This window comes from Dermacentor andersoni, chromosome 1 (genome assembly GCF_023375885.2).
Source record: "Dermacentor andersoni chromosome 1, qqDerAnde1_hic_scaffold, whole genome shotgun sequence".
Lineage (NCBI taxonomy): Eukaryota > Metazoa > Arthropoda > Arachnida > Ixodida > Ixodidae > Dermacentor > Dermacentor andersoni.
The window spans coordinates 128,928,545-128,947,632 of NC_092814.1; the positions used below are offsets into that span (position 1 = coordinate 128,928,545).

Consider the following 19,088-nt stretch of genomic DNA (forward strand, 5'->3'; position numbering starts at 1 on the left):
TTAATACTGAATGTTTATAACAAGTGTGTCATGTATAAAGAGGAAGGCTTTCCTGGGACATGCCTACCACAATCACTCCTCATGCAGAGGGGCTAGCTTCAATATTAAGTTGCGTGATAGGCAGTCACGCTCTCACAGAGCCCATGGAAGTGAATGGCCCAAATTGAAGAAAAAACTAAATAATTTGTAACAGATAGAAACTAAATCAGAGAAGAGAAAAAATACAAACACACAACTAACTCCAGCTTATGAGTGGTGCCAATTAAGAGACTTCTCTTTATGCATTGGCATGCATAAATCATATCAAATCAATTTTTATTCTCCAGTTTACAACACAAGCCAAATGCCAGTGTGCCGCCTTGTGGACAGTTCTATAGGCACGCAAAACATGCTGCATGCATAAATTCCATTTACAATGTTCTACTTAATAAAGTTAGTTTTCCCACCAAACATTTTGCGCACTTTGAACATGTTAACCATTTAGCTTCCCAAATGTGTCACTACTATCACTAGCAATGATAAAACATGATGCAGACATTACAAAGTTCTTGAAAGTATGGTTCATGCACAATTCTACACCAGTGCACCAGTTCATACACCAGTGCACTGTACAAGTTCTATACAATATGGCTACATCTTTTTCTTGAGTCCACCCTTACAACAAGCTTAAGCTAAAGTTTGTATTATTTCGTCTCTCGGTGCAATTTCAAGAAAAAATTTCATTACCGGTGAATTGCCATGGGTTGATGCCTCCCAACTCCGCACTACAAAACACTTTGTTACCCAAGCCAGGGCTTATGACGAAGCAGTCAAATGGGCAAAAATGTAAACAATACAAGAGTGCAGCAGCCAACTGGCATGCCACAGCAGCACGGGTAACTGCCTGCAATGTGAAAGGTTTCCCATAGCCACAATATCTGCACCGCCACTACAGGTGCTTCTTCTGGCACTAATTTCCACAGCACAGCACAGGGTGCCCTTACACATGCCACATGGGCACAGGGTAAGAGATTAACTAACCTTATTATTTATAGACTAGTGCCACAATGGTACTGGATGTAATTAAAGGATATACAGTAAAACCTTGTTAAGCCGTACTTGCTTAAATAGTAGTTTCGTTTTAAAGTAGTAAAGCCAAATGCTGGACTCAGTGGCCATTGAACATAATGTGTTTTGTATCCGCATAAGCCGTACCAGATAATTGCGTACGTTTCAGCTAACATGTAGTGTTTCCACTTTTTGTCGCGCAAGCACGGCGGTGCGTCGTCACCATCGGGTGGCCCGGCAGAACAACAAGCCTCAGAGACCTGAACAACGGCCTCCAAGCACCCTGTGCGTTTGCGCATGAAGCCACATCAACATCATTTCAACGCCGTCCCTGAGACAGGGTTGCCAGATTTGGCTACTTTGCGCCAAATTGGCTATTTTTAGGCTGTTGGCAGGAAAAAAAATGCCTTGGCTACTTTTGAAATAGCTTGACTATTGTAAAAATTGGATAGAAACTTGTGTAGCTCATATTATGCCACAACATTAGCAAATATTTAGGCCAACACACGACCACAGCACTTCAAATCTTTTCAAGCTGGTCCATCATCATCGTCAATCTGATTCGGGTGCTTTCATTTCATGCAAAGGATTTCACACTAGTGACGTCACAGCGTGTTCCATCTTCGCAGTGACGTTTCGCATGAGGCCTGCTACACATTGGACTTCTTCGACTTTCAGAGTTCTGGCAGCCTGTTGGCAGCCAGCTAGTTCCAGTCCCGATAGGAAGTCACATGAGCTGGGATCCTAAGACAACCCGAAGCTGCCCGAAGTTTGCAAAATCGAACACTCGGACAGCTGGCCACGGGATAAACGTAAACATGCTACCAGCATGGCAGCAGCCAGTGTGGCGGCGCGCTCTCGGCGTATTTGGTCCATTTGCGCATTGCCAGCTTGAAAATATACAGCTGTATTCGGGAATACGATCACTTTTGCGAGATTTCACGCGACTAGGCATCTCACTTTGCACAGCGTAACAAACGTCCTGCGACGCATCCGATGCCAAGATGCAGAATCACATGTGAATAATCGTGAGAGCGATCGCTCAAGGATGCCTCGAGCTTTGACATTCCTCCAGGAATTATTGCCAAGATTAACTCAAACATTTACACCTGAACTGCAGCTGTGATTCTGATTTGTGATAATATTCTAGTCGTATTACATGCTGATCAAAGCGCTGTTAGCTGTAGTCATTTATACACGTTTCATATTTTTTTGTATGTTCGTACATTTACTAAAAGCAGTTTTAAATGTTGGCTATGATAATGTCTTCAGTTACACAATAAATGAAAATGCAACGTTTTTCCATAACGTGGCTACTTCTTTGGCTACATTTATGCATTTGGCCAAAATCGGCTACATTTCTGGTTACTTTCCTAGATTTTTTGGCTACTTTCCACATTTTGGACCTGGCAACCCTGCCCAGAGAGCGTTGTGGTGTCGTGCAAACGAGGAACCGCGTCATGCTGAAGCTCGGATAAAAAAGACGCCAGGTGCTCAGCATAGAAGAAAATTTAGACATCATTCATGCTGTCGAACGTGACACGAAGTTGGTGCTGGCACGCGACATGGGTCTGCTGTTGACTACGGTGTGTGGCATTTGGGATGTGAAGAAGTTGCTCGGCAGCGCTGCTGCGACCACGAAGAGATGTCGGCTGCGAGGTTTGACTTTTCGCCATCGTTGCCTCTGTTTTGCCGAAGTGTCGCCTAGCAACAGTGACAAGGATGACACGGAAAGCGATAGCACGGGCGATTCAGGCCTGACAGTGGCAGAAGCTGCACAAATGCAATCGTCGCGAGGAGAACAGCACCCCTCAATGAAAAGGTGCCCCGCGACTTCCGCAACGCTACCGCGCCCGTGCACGGAGAATATGCAACGCCAACGAGGAATCTGCAATGCGAGTGTTTGCCGAGAAGGGGGGGCTGGTTGAAAAGCTGGCTCGCAGCTTCAGTAAGTTTGAGGCCGCTGTCATCGCTGCTAGGCCGCGGCGGCATCAAACGAAAATACCACTTTTGTCGCGCGAAGTAAATAAATACTGCATGTTTTTTTCCCCTTTCATCACACTCTCAGAGTTTCATTTTTGACGGGTAAGTGGGCGACCTCATGCTATTTCGGCTAAGCAGTACTGCCGTTTGGTACATACTTTTTCCGAGCTCCGGCCAACTACGGTTTAATGAGGTTTCACTGTAACAATTAAGCCTAACCAATAAATTTTCTATATTACAATATGCAGTGCAATATCATGTAACAATTGTAAACAACTTCCTGACAAATATTCATCTTTCACTGAAATTTCTAAAAGAACACAAAAGAAAAGAAGTCTAATAAGTTAACAAACATGGAGCCTTCGAAGAAGTTCTATGTGTAATGTAATTTCTGTCACTGCTAAAAATTAAACCCCAGCTTCTTGTGCCCTCACTAATATTATCATGAACCCACAGTGAAAAGATTACGGTAGAATCTCAGTGATACATCGTGGCTGAAATATATTTCAGGATGATACGGAGTTGTAAAATTCGAAATTTTAATTAAAAATTTTTTTTAATGTTCAGAATTTTAGGCAATATGGAAGCTCTTCCGCACCATTCTTGAAGATATGAATCGAGGAGCCATGACCACCAGCAGAAACATGTGAGAGGAAGCCAGAGCATGCAGTTGGCCAGTACTTTCACTGTTTTCGAGGCACTTTGAATGACTCAACTGTGCTGTTACTCATTGGTGCTTTCGCCATATGACCCAGCAAATGGGCCAGTCTGTCAGTTTGGTTTGCATTCATACCATATTACTCTCTATGACCCTGTGCACCCATGCATCACCAATGAAACGACCGACATTCATGCTATCTGCATTCTGTGAATATCAAGCTGCAAAATCCTCCTCACTGTTGCACAAGTGTGAATGGGTTTGTGCATTAGGCTACGGTCATGCTCATAAGTATGAAGCCACAAAAGTTGACGACCAGTGCAGCATCGATAAGAAGCAATACATGGCACCTGGAACGCTACTGAATGTAGCAATTCTAGGGTCAGCCGTGATGTCCAAGAACGTTTTGGAAAGTGGATCCATCCTCTTTTACAGCTTCCAGAATTATTTGATAGGTGACCGCACACTGCAATTTTGCAATGTGTCTCACTTGATCTTGCTGACACAATCTGCATGCACAATGTCACAAATATTGTGACCATGGACAAAATTCTGCTATGCCAGCTTTTTGAGTGCCGTTTGGCCACTAAAGCTGTAACAAGACAATTTGCCTGACTCGGCTACATATGGTACTGTACTTACTTGCATAATGAATACACTCATGTAATGAACGCAGCACCCACTTTCCCTATTAAGAAGTGTGTTTCTTGTTCTTGCATAATGATTGCACCGTGAACTTGCTGCCGTGAAGCAGGAGACATACGGTACGATTTAGTATCTGATATGGCGTTCGGCAAGTGTGATTGTGTCCGACGTTGTGTCAGATGCCAAATCGTACCATGTCTCCTACTTTTATTGCGAGAGCAATTATATGGACGCTACAGGCACCTGTTTGCTGTTGTTGTCACATGGTGTAGGTGTGAGTGAAAGCATGCGAGGGAGGTTGATGATCACGGCTCAATCTCATGCGCTGTCTTTCGTCGTGCAAAAGGCCCCCCAAGGGGGTAGGAAGGGGGACGGACGGCGGCATTGTACTCTGGCAGCAACTGCATATTGCACAACTGTGCCTGAGGGGTAACGACGATCGTGGCTCAATCTCCCGTGTACAAGGGAGGAAAGCGGGAAGGAAACATGCAGTCTCCAGTCATGCACATGGCGCCAGGGAAAGGAGAGGGAGGCATTCATGGTGGCTCAGTTTCTGTTAAAGCGAATGTTTGCAAGTTGTACTGAGTGCAGCGCCACTTTTTGCATCATGATATGACCTACGTTCCAGATGGGTTGGTAGCCACACCTACTCCTCTAACCACCACACATCTCGGATGCATCTCGTTAGGCCTATGGGTGCGGGAATCACCGAACGATCTCACAAATTTGACGCACTATGCTCTTATAACTAAAGCTTCAGGTGAGTTTAGAGAAAGCGAAAGTTCATTTCAACATTTCCTTGCGATCAATGCGAGTGAGGACGTAGCCATCATGAGAATTCATGCTGAAGCGGGAGCCATGGGTGCCGCCATGTTGGACAACGCTATTTCTTAGTGTGCATAAACATTAGATATCTGTACTTGCGCTACGCTTCGACGCGTACAATCTGTCAACCTGTCCTACACCATCTGCACATGCGTGAGGCGCGTGGGTGCGAGCTTTCACACACTGGTACGCATACGTGTAGTTGCTTTAGGACATTTAATGCAGTCAGTCAGTCAATCAATCAATCAATCCCAAGACTTACTGATGATGACCAGCAATTTGCACTGTGGTTTCTCGTGTACAGACAGGAATCACCAAACTGAATTTCCACTTCGTGACTTAATAAACTGCTGGTGACAGTGATGTGTAACGGTGACATGTGGCACAGTGACACATCAGGCACATGTGTTACACCCAATTACAATCAACGCTTTCTACAGTGTATCCACATACAACATACTTATAGATATATTAGACCATTCTTCTTAGTTTAGTTATGCCTATATTATTCCTCCAAAAAAATTCACTTTCAGCAATACTAGCTATAGCAGACTATCGTCTACATGGACAAAATTTTTGGCAAATTTTGTCTAGGTGGTACATATGTGACAAACTTTGCTGCAGCAATGTTTGCATGTAATAGTGCACTGCAAGCAACTATTTCTGCCCAGTTGCGGACACATTAGTACTACAGTCGAACCCGACTATATCGAACCCGCTTACATTGAATTATTCTATATATCGAACAATTTCTGGACACAGTATAATTACAATGAGTATATATAGCAAAAATTACGCTTACATCGAACAAAAATAGCAGCGACTCCCAATATATCGAAAATCAAGCAGCTGAATAGTGCCCCCAGAAGTTGGCTTTCCATTGCGGTGGCGGGGAAACCCAGCGGCGCGGCTCCATCCAACCGCTCTCCCTACCGTGACCGCGCTACCTCGGACGAGCCATCAACAACCCCCCCCCTGCAAAAATATGATCTTGGCCATCCCGCAGCGCTTGCTCAGACAGCCAATCAGAGGCTCTTGTGGCCTCGTGCAAGATGGCGAAAGTGCGAGTTGTCTCGCTGCTTTTCTGGTTCATTTTGTGCGCGCCTTGAGGGCCTTCTCCCACAGTGAAGCGGCAGAATTCGCCTTTTATCGTGAAGCTCGAAATCATAAATCGGCCGAACGCGGTGAGAATTCGGATGTCCCCGCAGCGTGCAAGATTCCGAGGAACACTCCCAGCACGATCTTGAAGAATACGGGGGAGATTGGGGCTAAAGCAGCCAAACTCGCGACCCGGTGCACGTGGCGCCCGACGCATACGCACAGTGGTGTACAAGTGGTTAATCCGAAATTGCTTCAGCCGTGTCGGCTTGCGCGTGCTCGGTGATGATTGTAAATTCTGACGAATGCAACGAAGCAGTTGCCGGTGTTTGGAGCGAGCTGTCAGAATTTCCGGAAGCTGTTGACGAATCAACGGGGGACGAGTTTGTGAGTGCAAATGATGGTGTTGCAACCACGGGAGAGCCCGAAAATGAAGACTACATTACCGACATCGTACCGAGCACAAGTGAAAGTGGGCACAATAAGGAAAGCAACGACGGTCCTTTGCCCATATCCTCCGAGGTGATTGGTGTGCTCGCACTAGTCCAGTGCTTCAGCGCGAAAGCGGAAAATTGCGGCCTTAGCTGATCCGGCTCCTTTGACAATGTGGAGAAGTGTGTTCCTCACAGGCAGCGAAATTGCCCAAGCAGAAGAAAATACAGGACTACTTCATGGGAAACTAAGCTAGTTTCATCAGTAAAGCGATTTTATATATGGTATGTGCTTTTATGACATCCAATTATTTAGCAGGTTTGTATCGAATTATGCTCTACATCGAACTGATAGAGGTTTTTTTGCGAGTTCGATATAGCCGGGTTCGACTGTAGTGGCAAACTTTCCTCAGTGACGCGCTGCTTGACCCCGTGCTGGCTAATGCCGACTTTTTCATATGACCAGAAAGTGGCTCACTGTGGCCCGCTGCTGTCGGCTCAGTGCCATGGGTGCCATTAGGCCCAGCCCGCTTCACTTCGGAGAAGCCAAGGTGAATGGTGTGTAAAAGATTGCAAAATGCGTTTTTTTGAGGACACTTTATCTTCTCATCTAATCCATTCACACAAAAAAGGTAGGCTGCTATCGACGGCATTCAGGCTAAGAAACGCACGATGTGGTCCAGCTGTTGCACATGCAGTGCAGCAGCCACTGGATGTTAGCTTCAAGTTGAACTTGCCTCATACCGCAACTCCTGCTCGTGCTAGAGGTTTGACAGTGGTTGTCATGCAAGATAAAATTAAGACACCAGTTAATTCAATTTACCATAATTTCATGTGAAAGACGAATTGCAGCCGATGTTTGTGTTGACAGTGATGACACAATCAGGCACCCAGCATGGCCAGGAGCTGGCTGTAACAGCAGAAATATAGTTTGAACCTATTTCTCCCCCAACAGCAAATTTTTGCCGTTGTGTGGGGAAACTGCCATTTGTTGGCAGCAAGCATCTATAAAACAGCAAACAGCGAGGCAATGTGCTGATAATGTGTTTGTACCGTTACTGGAAATCCGCTTCTTTAATTTTCAGCTTTACAGTATTTTTGCACCTGCCTTTGGGTTTGAATAATCAAACACTAGACATGTGTGATATATGTGTGAAGTTCCCCCATTTCACAACATACCCCAGTCCTAATTTTATATAGAACGGACTTCAGATATAGGGACCTTTCTCACTGGATCGTTACAGTCCCCTGTAATGGGTGTTGACTGCATTGACAACATGTAACAAGATAGTGAGCTGAAGTTCAAGATTGAGCAAGAGTATTTAACCCTTTGAGTGTCAGGTTTTTTTCAGAGATGACACACTCCCAGTATTGGGTTTTTTGCTCCAATATTATAAAATGAACACAATGGTTTATTTTCGGTTACGCAGAGCGAAAAAAATGACTCGGATAATGGCAAATCCACCCTTAGTATGGTCATCACATTCGCAGCATAGTTTTGTATTTCCTACTTAGTTTCATTCCAATGCGCACGCTTCCGCGATAGCGCTGCCGCTATCACGGTAAAGAGAAGAACTATAAATGTACAACAGATGGCGGAAACATGCAAGAGTGGTGACCCTGTGCTAAGGTAGGAATACTTGAACAGAGAATCGCTGTGGTAGCGGTGCACATAGTTCAGGTGACACCCTTCCCTTCTGCAAATGTGCACTCTGTGTGGCGCAACCACACCCACGAAAGGTTGTGTTGTGCACCGCACAAACGAAAACCTAGACTGTGCAAACCCAGAGAGATGAGAAAATACACTTTTAGAAATATACAGAAGATGGCGGAACTACCTTGGAGCTCGCCAACGTTTTGTTTCTGTGCACATCCGACTGGAGAGAGTGGAGAACACTGAAAGGCTTAATATAGCCTGTCTCTCAAATTGCTTCTGAATTCCTTTCTTCAGAAGGCGTGATTATTTGTACATTCTTGTGGTACAAGGTGTGTCCAAAAAAATCAGTCAGTGATTGGGCTGGATCTTTCTAAGATGTGAATAAATTTCCATGAATCCATTTCTGCTGCCTTAACATATTAATTTCAAATGCCCTGGATAACGTGAATCTTTTACATGGTAATGAAAGATTTGTACTGCTGAGATTCTACTGTACAGTAAAACCTCGTTAAACCGTACCCGCTTAAACAGTAGTTTCGGTTTAAAAGTAGTAAAGTCAATTCCCCGACTCAGCGGCCATTGAACATAATGTATTTTGTATCCGTATAAACCGTACCAGCTTATTGCGTACGCATCGGTTAAAACGTAGCGTTTCCACTTTTCGTCGCGCAAACACGGCAATGCGTCGTCTTCACCGGGCGGCCCAGCAGAACGAGCCTCAGAGATCGGTACAACGGCCTCCAAGCACCCTGTGCGTTTGCACGTGAAGCCGCATCAACACCAACATCATTTCGATGCCGTGCCAGAGAGCGTTGTGGCGTCGTGCAAGCGAGGACTCGCGTCATGCCGAAACTCGGATAAAAAAGACGCCGGGTGCTCAGCATAGAAGAAAAATTAGACATCGTCCGTGCTATCGAACGTGACACGAAGAAGTCGGCGTTGGCCTGCGACATGGATCTGCTGTTGACTACAGCGTGTGGCATTTCGAATGCGAAATTGCTCGGCAGCGCTGCTGCGACCGCGAGGAGATGTTGGCTACGAGGTTCGACTTTTCGCCATCGTTGCCTCTGTTGTTGCCGAAGTGTCGACTAGCGACAGTGATGAGGACGACACGGAAAGCGACAGCACGGGCGATTCAGGCCCGACAGTGGCATAAGCTGTGCGTTACGTCAGCCTCATGAATGCAATCGTCGCAACGAGAACAGGGGAGCGATAACCTAACTATTCCAAACGAAAAGTTTTCCGAACTTCGGCACCCGGCAATGAAAAAGGCGCCCTGGGACTTATGCAGCACTACTGCGAGCGTGCATGGAGAATACGTAACGCCAACGAGGAATCTGCCGTGCGAGTGTTTGCCGAGAGGAGGGGGCTGGCTGAGAAGCTGGCACGCAGCTTCAGTAAGTTTGAGGCCGCTGTCGTCGTGCTAGGCCGCCACGGCATCAAACGAAAATAACACTTATGTCGCGCGAAGTGAATAAATACTGCATCTTTTTTCCCCTTTCATGGCGCTCTCTCTGAGTTCCGTTTTCGACAGGTAAGTGGGCGATCTCATGCTATTTCGGTTAAACAGTACTACCGTTTAGTACATACTTTTTCCGAGCTCCGGCCGACTACGGTTCAACGAGGCTTCACTGTATATCCACCAGGAGCTGTACATTTTAATTGCTTAAATCACTTAAATACTAAGTTCATTCGTCTTTTTAAATGCATGCAAGTCCAAACTTTGTTATGTTAAACTTTTCATCTCACCTTTTCCCCCCATTTTTGAATATTTGAATCTTAAATAAAGATGTGTACACCACTACCACCCATTCTCGTTGAGATTCAAATTTAAAAAGGACTGACCTACACTTGGACTTGGCCTATACCAAGCAAATATAGTGACTTACCAAAAAAAAAAAAAAAAAAAAAAAAAAGCAAACGCAAGGTGAATGATACCAGCAGCAGCAACAGCAGCAAAAAAAAAAAGGAGAGAGAGAGAGAGAGAAAGAAAAGGGGAAAAGGGAACGATTGTCTTTTATATTACATCAAACGTCTATAAAAGGAAAGACCACCTGGGGGAGCAGGCTCTTAGTGTATTTGCATGTCAGTGCAATTTTAGCTTTCTGGTAAACTGCATTGCAGCATACAATAAGTTTGTATGCAGACATGACTGTGCAATGAGATGTTTTATCTTTCATAATTCTTTGCTAGGAAGGCCAAGATACTTTGTATTTTTGTTTGTAGCGTACTCCCCCAGGGAGTAGCAAGGGTGTTTTGTTGAGGCAGCAGTAAGGTTTGCAACAGATTCCACACAATAAGCTCATGTGCATGTTAGGAACCAGCAAAACCTAGAAACACCATGTATACAGCACATCTACATACCTCATCATCATCAAGGTACGGTTCATACCAATCAATAAGGTCGGCAGGTGGCTGTGTGAACCTGAAAATGAGTGCAATTTTGAGCAGATGGCAAGATTTTCTGATAAGTACAGTGTACCTCACAAGGGCATTGATGTATCATAAATAAGTAAATAAACAAACGAACATTTACACACATGCACAGACCACATAAAAGTAGAATAACAATTTGCATCACAGCCTATATTCAGTGTAAGCACCAAACATCAGAGGTGTAAAATTGGTGCCAAAGAGAACTCGAAGCTGCAAAAACTGTAGAACATTCCAAGATAAGTGAAATAATGAAAATAGAAACCCACTGGCCGTCCATAGATCACATAGAGCCTTTCCAAAATGCCGCCAGTAATATTCTTGGTCACTTTAGTGGGCAGCAGCACTGGAGACATCGGCGTCTACAAGCAACAGCGTTACTGGCACCATGCTAAAACAGCAGGCTTGGCACAGAGTTGAGATGAGTGATCCTAATGCAATATTTGAAGCAAGTCATCCGAGCTCAACCGGTTCTAGACATCCAAAACCACGAAGTAAGATAAACAGGAGCACTGACTCGCCTGATAATGCGTTCCAACGTGTGTACCGGCAAGCATGCTGCTTTGTGGTGCAAAGCATAAATGGCGCGGAAACATGTTACTAGTACACAGAGCTGCGTCACCTGCAGCGGCCCAAGCACGGAGTGGCGTGTAGCGAGACATAGTGGGTTTTCTGTCTGTTGACTAATTTGTTTGTTGTAGAGATATGCATGCACTTTCGCTGTTATCCACACGGCACTCAGGATGTGCGTGCGCTAGCAAGTACCGCATGTCCCCTGCCTATTTTCATGAAACATTAATTTCCTACTGTTAGTGCCAGTGTCATTGTAGCAGCTGTTAGACAATTCGATTTTGTACAGCAGTATACATTTACTAAATGTACATTTATTAATAAAAAAAAACTCAAAAGCTGTAAACTGCCTCACGTTTGTGTGAATTCAGAACATCCCCGAGAGAAAATCTGATGTAAAGCTTTGCTTGCTTGAGCATGTTTTCGTATCTTGTCTGGGTTCATAAACTTCAATTTATGGAGTGCTTCGGCCTGTGTCGTGGCATGCTATACATCATACGAGTCCTGCTAGCAGGCTAACATCCCCAGCTGCAAATACCGTATTTACTCGCATAATGATCGCACTCGCGTAATGATCGCACCCCTGAATTTTGTCGTCAAAATTCGATTTTTTTTATTTCCCGCGTAATGATCGCACCCCGAACTTGCCGCAGCGATATGTCGTGTGCCAAGTCTAGCTAGTAATGATTGCGCTTACCATCTGTTGAATGCTACGCGAACGACTATTCAAGACGAACCAGGCGGTCTGCACGCACCAAACACTCTTAAGTAGATGCCTCATTTCATTACTTTCATCACTTTCCGCACTTCCATGACAAAAAGAGGTACAACCAAACTTTCCTTTATTATGTGTAGGCTTTATAATGGTTGTGGTCAATAACAAAAAAGGCGCCTTTCGATTCTTCTCATCTGCACTCGTGGGCAAGCAACAAATCGCAAGCGGCAACGATAGTAGCCACGTTTACACTGATACGTTAAAGGTGTACCTTATTCATACGCCAACGCTTGTAACACAGCTAAGATATTCACCCGCCCTTAGCGCAAACGTGCGGTATTAGGATAGTAGTGAAGACAGATGCCGCAGTTTCCGCAGCATGCCCGCCATGTGTTTCTATGTCACTGGCAGCTAAGCGCGCCCATCTGTTTCTGCCCCCTCAAAGTGGACATGGCTACGTTATTGCCGCAAACTTACCGATATTAACGATATTATTCATTACTGATACGGAAAAAACTGTTTCAATGCATGTAATGTACTCACGAGAAGAAAAAAAAAAATTGCGTTCGGCGCTTTCGGCTTGCTCAGCCGGCCGCCATTTTTGTTTTGGTGTCCCGCACCCGCATCCTGCAGCAAACGGGGGACGAAAAAAATTTTTTTTTTTCGCGGGAAATTTAACCCGCGTAATGATCGCACCCCTGAATTTGCGTCAATTTTTTTCTGACAAAAAAGTGCGATCATTATGCGAGTAAATACGGTAGAGCTTTCAGGTGTGTATGTGTGATGTGTGGTGCGCGACACGGTGCGGTGATCGGGACGGTCAGGAGCAGACGACACTGAGTGCACGCGCGCCGAGGTGGAAGAAGGAAAACAACGACGCCGAAGAGCGTCCGGCACGAGAATGCGCGGCGCATGAAAGACAACAAAAAGAAAAGCAACCAATTAGAAGAGACCACGGGGGCGTCGGGCAGCCAATCCGAGAATGCCAAATCGGCCAGACCCGAAGAAAAAGCGTGGTGCGCTGGCAGGAGGGAGGGGACACGCAAGAGGACACACAGGGAGACGCCGGGGAGACGCCAGGAGAGTCCCAGGAAGCGACGGCAGGAGGAGGTCAACCACCGGAGCGGGCGTTGAAGACTGGCTGTCGGGTTCCGGACCCGAGCCCACCAGGACTTCACCCGACCGGGGCCTCCTGCCAACCTGTTCCTGTGCGTCGCCCGTCTACCTGAGCGTGCCGTCAGCTCCTCAACGCCGGTGAGCTTCTGCGCCAGTGGGCAGGACGAAAACAGTCGGGCTACGGGCCCGAGTTCTACGCCAGCTGCCCGGCCAGAACGCCACCCCCGTCTGCCGTGCCGCCTGCTGCCCGAGGCCGGCGTTCGAGCTTCCGCGCCGTGGGCGAGAGAGGAGCAGTCGGGCTACGGGCCCGAGCTCTACACCCAGCTGCCCGGCCAGAACGCCGCCGCCGTCCACTCCTGCCACCAAGCCGCCGACTTTTCCTCGCCTAGCCAGAGCGGGTGCACTCCGGTCGCCCGGTCGGTCAGCTTACACCGCGACCTATGGTGAGACCGGCAGCACTCCTTTCGCCAGCTTGTCACCGCGTCGAGACTGTGACGCGTCCCCGCCCTCGTGGCAAGCCCGGACTCGCTAACTCGTTAACCTCATGCAAGCCCTATGTGTGTTCCTTGCCGCAATGTCTGCTTAAGTGTTTATTTTAGGCATGTTTTCTATTTTCTTCTATTTATCTTAAGCCTTTTTTTAGTTTGATTAAAAGTCTTTGTGTGTGTGTGTTCAAACCAACGGCTTTGTCCTCAATTAGGTTCTCGGAGGCTCCGCCTATGAGAACCAACCAAACAATTGGGTACACGAACCTTGGCCCCCATAAGTGGGTCATCACAGTATCACATACAACACCACCTAAGTGGGTGACTGGCACCAGCAGTGCCATAAAATTGGTAAGGGGCACATCTCAGGCCCCCAGGAACATCAGTACACTTTTGTTTTGTTCTGGAAGTCAAGCTTAAAACAAATGCAATTGTATTCAAATGATTGTCATAAATGCAGTAGTCGACTGGCGTTTATTACTGTTTTCTACTCAGGTTAGATTAGTACCCGCAAGCTTCATTACAAGCCAATATGCCACTGCGACGCGGCTGAAACGGCATACTGTCATCACATTTATCTCCACTAGTGAAATTGTGCCGGGTAAATTCAGCAACACGAGAACTTTCCACACCTGGAAATGGGCTTATCGCATCTTTTCTGATTGCAGTCGCAATAAAATAACTTGCCACAATGACGCACCACTTGAAGCAGCGACCACAGCGAAAGCGCACCATCTGGCCACTTATATTTTGATAGCTGAAAGCACTCTTGACAAATTAGCTTCTTGACTTCACCCCCGCAGAGCGCAAATATTTGACGCCAACAGCTAAGGAAGGAAGAAATAGAGGAGAGTACCTTGGAAAGTTGTGAAGAAGAAAGGAGGTGAACGGACGTACAGAGCACGGTGGAATACTGGGCACCTGCTATCAGTGGGACATTAGTTGGCCACGCCAAATGCATTGCAAGATAGGCAAGTTGGTGCTCTTGTAAATTTTACTCCAGTCCAAAATGCTGATGTTCCTTCATAGTAATGAATTCCAGACCATTTCACTCTGAAAACTGGAATTGAACTGCAGAAAAGCACAACTGCCATGCCTTTAGCATGGCAGTTGCGCCATGCATGGCTTTAGCATGGCTTTTGTCTCGTGAAGTAAATAAATACTGCACGTCTTTTTCCCCTTTCATCACACTCTCTCCGAGTTTCGTTTTTGACAGGTAAGTGGGCAATTTCGTGCTATTTCGGTTAAACAGTACTACTGTTTAGTACATACTTTTTCCGAGCTCCGGCCAACTGCGGTTTAATGAGGTTTCACTGTATAATAAGGAAAGCAGTAGATATTTTCATTTTAATCTGTAAACTTTTTGTATACAGTATAACAGATGACCTTTATGTGCCTCATACACAGAAAGCCGTTCTGAACTTGTAAGAGATGGGTTCGCACAAGGCTCACCGTACGAGCGACGGTCAGGAAAGGCATGATGCTCCTCCACTCTGCGACAAACAAAGGTGCTATGACATGCTTCGTCGACTGTATGATACAGCGCAGAGAAGACTCCCGGGTCAGATCACCAACAAACACGGGATTATTGACCCAAGATACAGCACAGCGTGACAGTCAAGGTGCTTACGGGCAAAGGCTTCCTACAAGACCGATCAAGCATACGCATGCGCTGTGCTAGGGTTAACTGGGTAGCGGCCCACCAAACGCGAGAACAAGGAGTCGCAAAAGCAAAGGTCCCATGCAGACAACTTGTTGCGGGCCTGTGAGCATCTGCCGCGGCGATGAAGTGCTCAGCGGAAGAGAGCTTGGATGGAGAAGGCACCGGGAGCTGCCACTCGGGAGGCCAATCAGGGCGCGTCCCGGGGACGTGTGCTTACATGGTGACTTGACGCCACGAGAGAGAAGCACGGTTCGAGCATAAAATTAGTTCCGGCACACTAGCAGTGTCCGCCATGTTGCCATTGCGGCGGTGGTTCCCAAAGATTGAGTTAAGCACAAAACGAAAGCTGGGGGATGAGGAGAAACGCACCTCGACCCCCAGATACTGTATGCATTCATTGTCAATGTTCCACTTCATGCATATTCTAAAAAGGGACACACGCTAGACATGCAACAAAGATTCTTTACGTTTGATCAGAGCTCGATTGAAAATTTGAATTGAACGTCCACAGTACGACTAGCCTTGGGTGCCAATTTATGAACATGTGCAATCCAGGATAAATTGTTTGTGAGGATGCCTCCTAAATATTTGTATTCTGTAACAGCAGTTAGCTGAATTCTGCTCGTCGTTCAATTAGAAATTAATGGGCCCTAAAATGCAACGTTAAAACCAATTTACTCTCGACTTGCATGCTCATGTCTCATGCCATGAACAGCTAAAATGGAGGTTTCTCTCGGCCCCTAGTTACATGCTGATGTGCAAACGAGATGTCTCAGCAGCTGGTCTTCAAGACAGATGCTGAGAAAAACAAAATTTGCACACACACACACACACACACGCACACACACAAACAAAACATTACAGGCTGACTATACCAATTTCTCAGTCACAAATGTGAACACTACTCAAAAGCATTCACAAACAGCATACCTGATGTACATGAACCCCAGTGCACGGATGTAAGGGGAATCGCAGTGGTTCAAGAGACCAACCAGCTGCTTGCGAGTTAACTTAAGTGTGAAGAGCTTGTAGAGGATGCAGAATGCAGTGGAGACAATCCCCCCTGCTCCAACTCCCCGTACCTGCGTAACAAACAAAATTTTCAGCAAGTCAGCACTAATCTGTGGTTGTTGACCACTTTTAAACTTTGCACAGTAGCAAATTTCAGTGTTACTAATAAAAACTTACATGTACTGATGATCTCTATAAGGCAAAAGAATAAACACAAATAAGCTGTGTCCTGTAGGACATCAGTCACATTTCTCCAGCAAAACATTTCTTTAGTGCTTGCTTGCAGAAAGTTCAACTGAATTGCAAGCAACTTGACTTAAATTCAAATTGGATTTCTTCCAAAATTGATGACTTGGTCCACATCTAGGTGACCAATTCGCTGATGAATTCACTAAATGACATAAAAATGAAATTCCCTTACCCTACAATTCACATCAAAAGGTGACTCATTACATGAGAAGGCCATATTGAAAGTAATGACCAATAATTTTTTGTAAGCAAATCTGAAAGTGCACTAGAATGGGCATATGATAGTACATGGTGCCATCTTTCCTGCAATCATGGATGGCCGTTTGGTATTAAGAGGGTACGGAATCTAGGCACCAGTACACTAAACAACAATGCAGCACATGATCTCTCACGTGTCAATGATAGAATTTCTGGCGACAGAGCAAATCTTAGTCACAGAAATTCCTAACAGGCTTCAGATTGCGTATCATGAAGTGGGAATGGGCTCAAACAGTGTGCCAAAAAGGATCACACATTTTGAAGTAGTCAGACAAGCATTGAAGATCAGCCTCAGAGCGGTCACCCATGGAAAGCCACGAGTGAAGCCAACAATGAGATCACTCATGCAGTTATCAAAAAAGACATACAAGACAGTGAGAATGCTAGTGAGAAAATAGGGCACAATGCAGTTCAGGAGATTATTGTATGCTTAGATTACTGCAAAATAATTACTGCTCAATACATTAACATTGTAGAAGAGTCGTTGCTCAATGCATGCCCTCACACTTCTAGCTTGACAGTGGAGGGAACTGACAGAATAGGAGGGGAGGCGCTTGTGCAACCACCTGAAATACGATCAATTGTGACGCCAATGATACGAGATGCCAAAGAATCAGTGCAGCAGTGTGTCACTGTCTCTACAAGGCTGGAACAGAGTTCTATCGGAGGGGTACTTTCTAGCTTCTTTGTGTGAAAAATGTCTGCAGACAAATGGAAACCTTGAAGAAAATGAACTAAATAAACTGATAACTTTTTGCGGTCAGTAATGCAGCATAATCATTTGTGAAAAGCTGTTGCCATTACTTTCAGTATGACCTACATATATTCAACCTTCTCATCCACTTCAAGGAATCAATTACCCTTTTGCTACGATCTGCTTGTGTCGGTTGCGGTTAACGTGTCCTTCAGCACATGAAGTGCTCATACCAACAAATGCCACTATCATCTGTCAGTACTGGCTCCCAGGAACCTGGACAGGAAAGTGCTTGTTACTAATCAATCTCAATTTTTTTTTTATTTACCATGACTTCTGCCTGCAACAACATTGCAGTAATGATGCTGATGTTTTTTTTTTAGTGTCTAGCTGCAGTTTGAAGACAGAAATGACATTGCCTGCTTAATACTTGAACTACACTAGAAGCTTGTGGTACAATGTGCTCTCAGTTTCATACATTAAGTTATATATGGGAAGTACCCTCGCTTAGGGCCCATCTGCAGGTGCACGGCAAGTTCGCTGCGGTGCTGGCAGCCAATGTAAGCACACCTTTTTTTTTGTCCATCGTGGTGCAAATGCCCATTTCCAAAATATTTAAGGCAGATACTGTTGATTGATAATCCCTTACAAGGCCATGGCGTAATTAAGGAATTGAGGCCCAAATTTGATGCAACAATAGCTGCTTCTAGTGCAAGGTCTTCTAGTACACGTGGTCAGTGCATGCACTTGATGCACACTGATTTTCCACACTACAGTAGGATATTGGCAAGATTGTATAAAACTTCTACAGTAATACAGAAGCCTGCAGAGTGACTACACATCAGAAGACGCCACAATGTACAAAATTTCTGCCTCAAGGATGGCCTACAACACCATAGTGAAGAAGTTCTTGCTGTACAGGGAAGCTATCTGAGGGTTTTGCAATGGGTTCATTGTCACCACTTTTATTCCTTTATTCCTTGATGGTACAGACAATGTCACCAGTATTGCATAGAGATGGCATGAGATGACATCTACATCATGATGCAGTCATTTCACATGCTTAAGGGTACATAATTTTTTTTACTGTCCTCTTTCTTAAAAAATTTATTGCTGCCGATATAAAATCCACACGAATAATTCTGACAAACCTCCAACTCTCATTAGTCAGGTACACCAATCTGCCTAAATTATATACCCAGCATCATTTACCGCCACACCATTCATACTGACTGAAAGTGAATGCATTTCTCAAAGACCACACTACATAGAAGACTTTCGCTGCTTTGAGCCAAAAATGGCACCTGCAGTTGGCCCAACTACTTCCTAGCTCATGGACAACATATGCTTATGAAAAATTAGGTACTTTTGAATGTCAGATTTTTTAGGACTGTATAACAACCCAATGGTGCATTGCCTATTGCTGGTTGTTGCTTTGCCACAAAGAAAATACAGAGGCAATGGCTGTTACCAAAGCATGCCAGAACCATGATGCCACTAAGTGTCTGTGCACAGCATGAAACAGAAAATTATATCCTTTGCTTTCAAAA

General features: G+C 45.3%; 1 protein-coding gene across 6 annotated transcripts in view; it reads right to left on the reverse strand.

Moving 5' to 3' along the window:
• LOC126544153 (pre-mRNA-splicing factor 38B-like) overlaps positions 1-19,088 on the reverse strand; it is a 67,856-nt gene that overhangs the window by 27,560 nt on the left and 21,208 nt on the right. For 2 of the 6 annotated variants that reach the window (XM_055062021.1, XM_050191390.3), the window contains 4 exons: positions 16,515-16,529; positions 16,257-16,408; positions 10,709-10,769; positions 7,511-7,597 (listed from right to left, as the gene is read on the reverse strand). In XM_055062021.1, the coding sequence (XP_054917996.1) occupies positions 7,511-7,597; positions 10,709-10,769; positions 16,257-16,408; positions 16,515-16,529 (315 nt within the window). Of the gene's footprint in view, positions 1-7,510; positions 7,598-10,189; positions 10,207-10,708; positions 10,770-16,256; positions 16,409-16,514; positions 16,530-19,088 lie in introns of all 6 variants that reach the window. The other 4 variants (XM_055062026.1, XM_055062022.1, XM_055062024.1 and 1 more) reach the window with 4 other exon arrangements.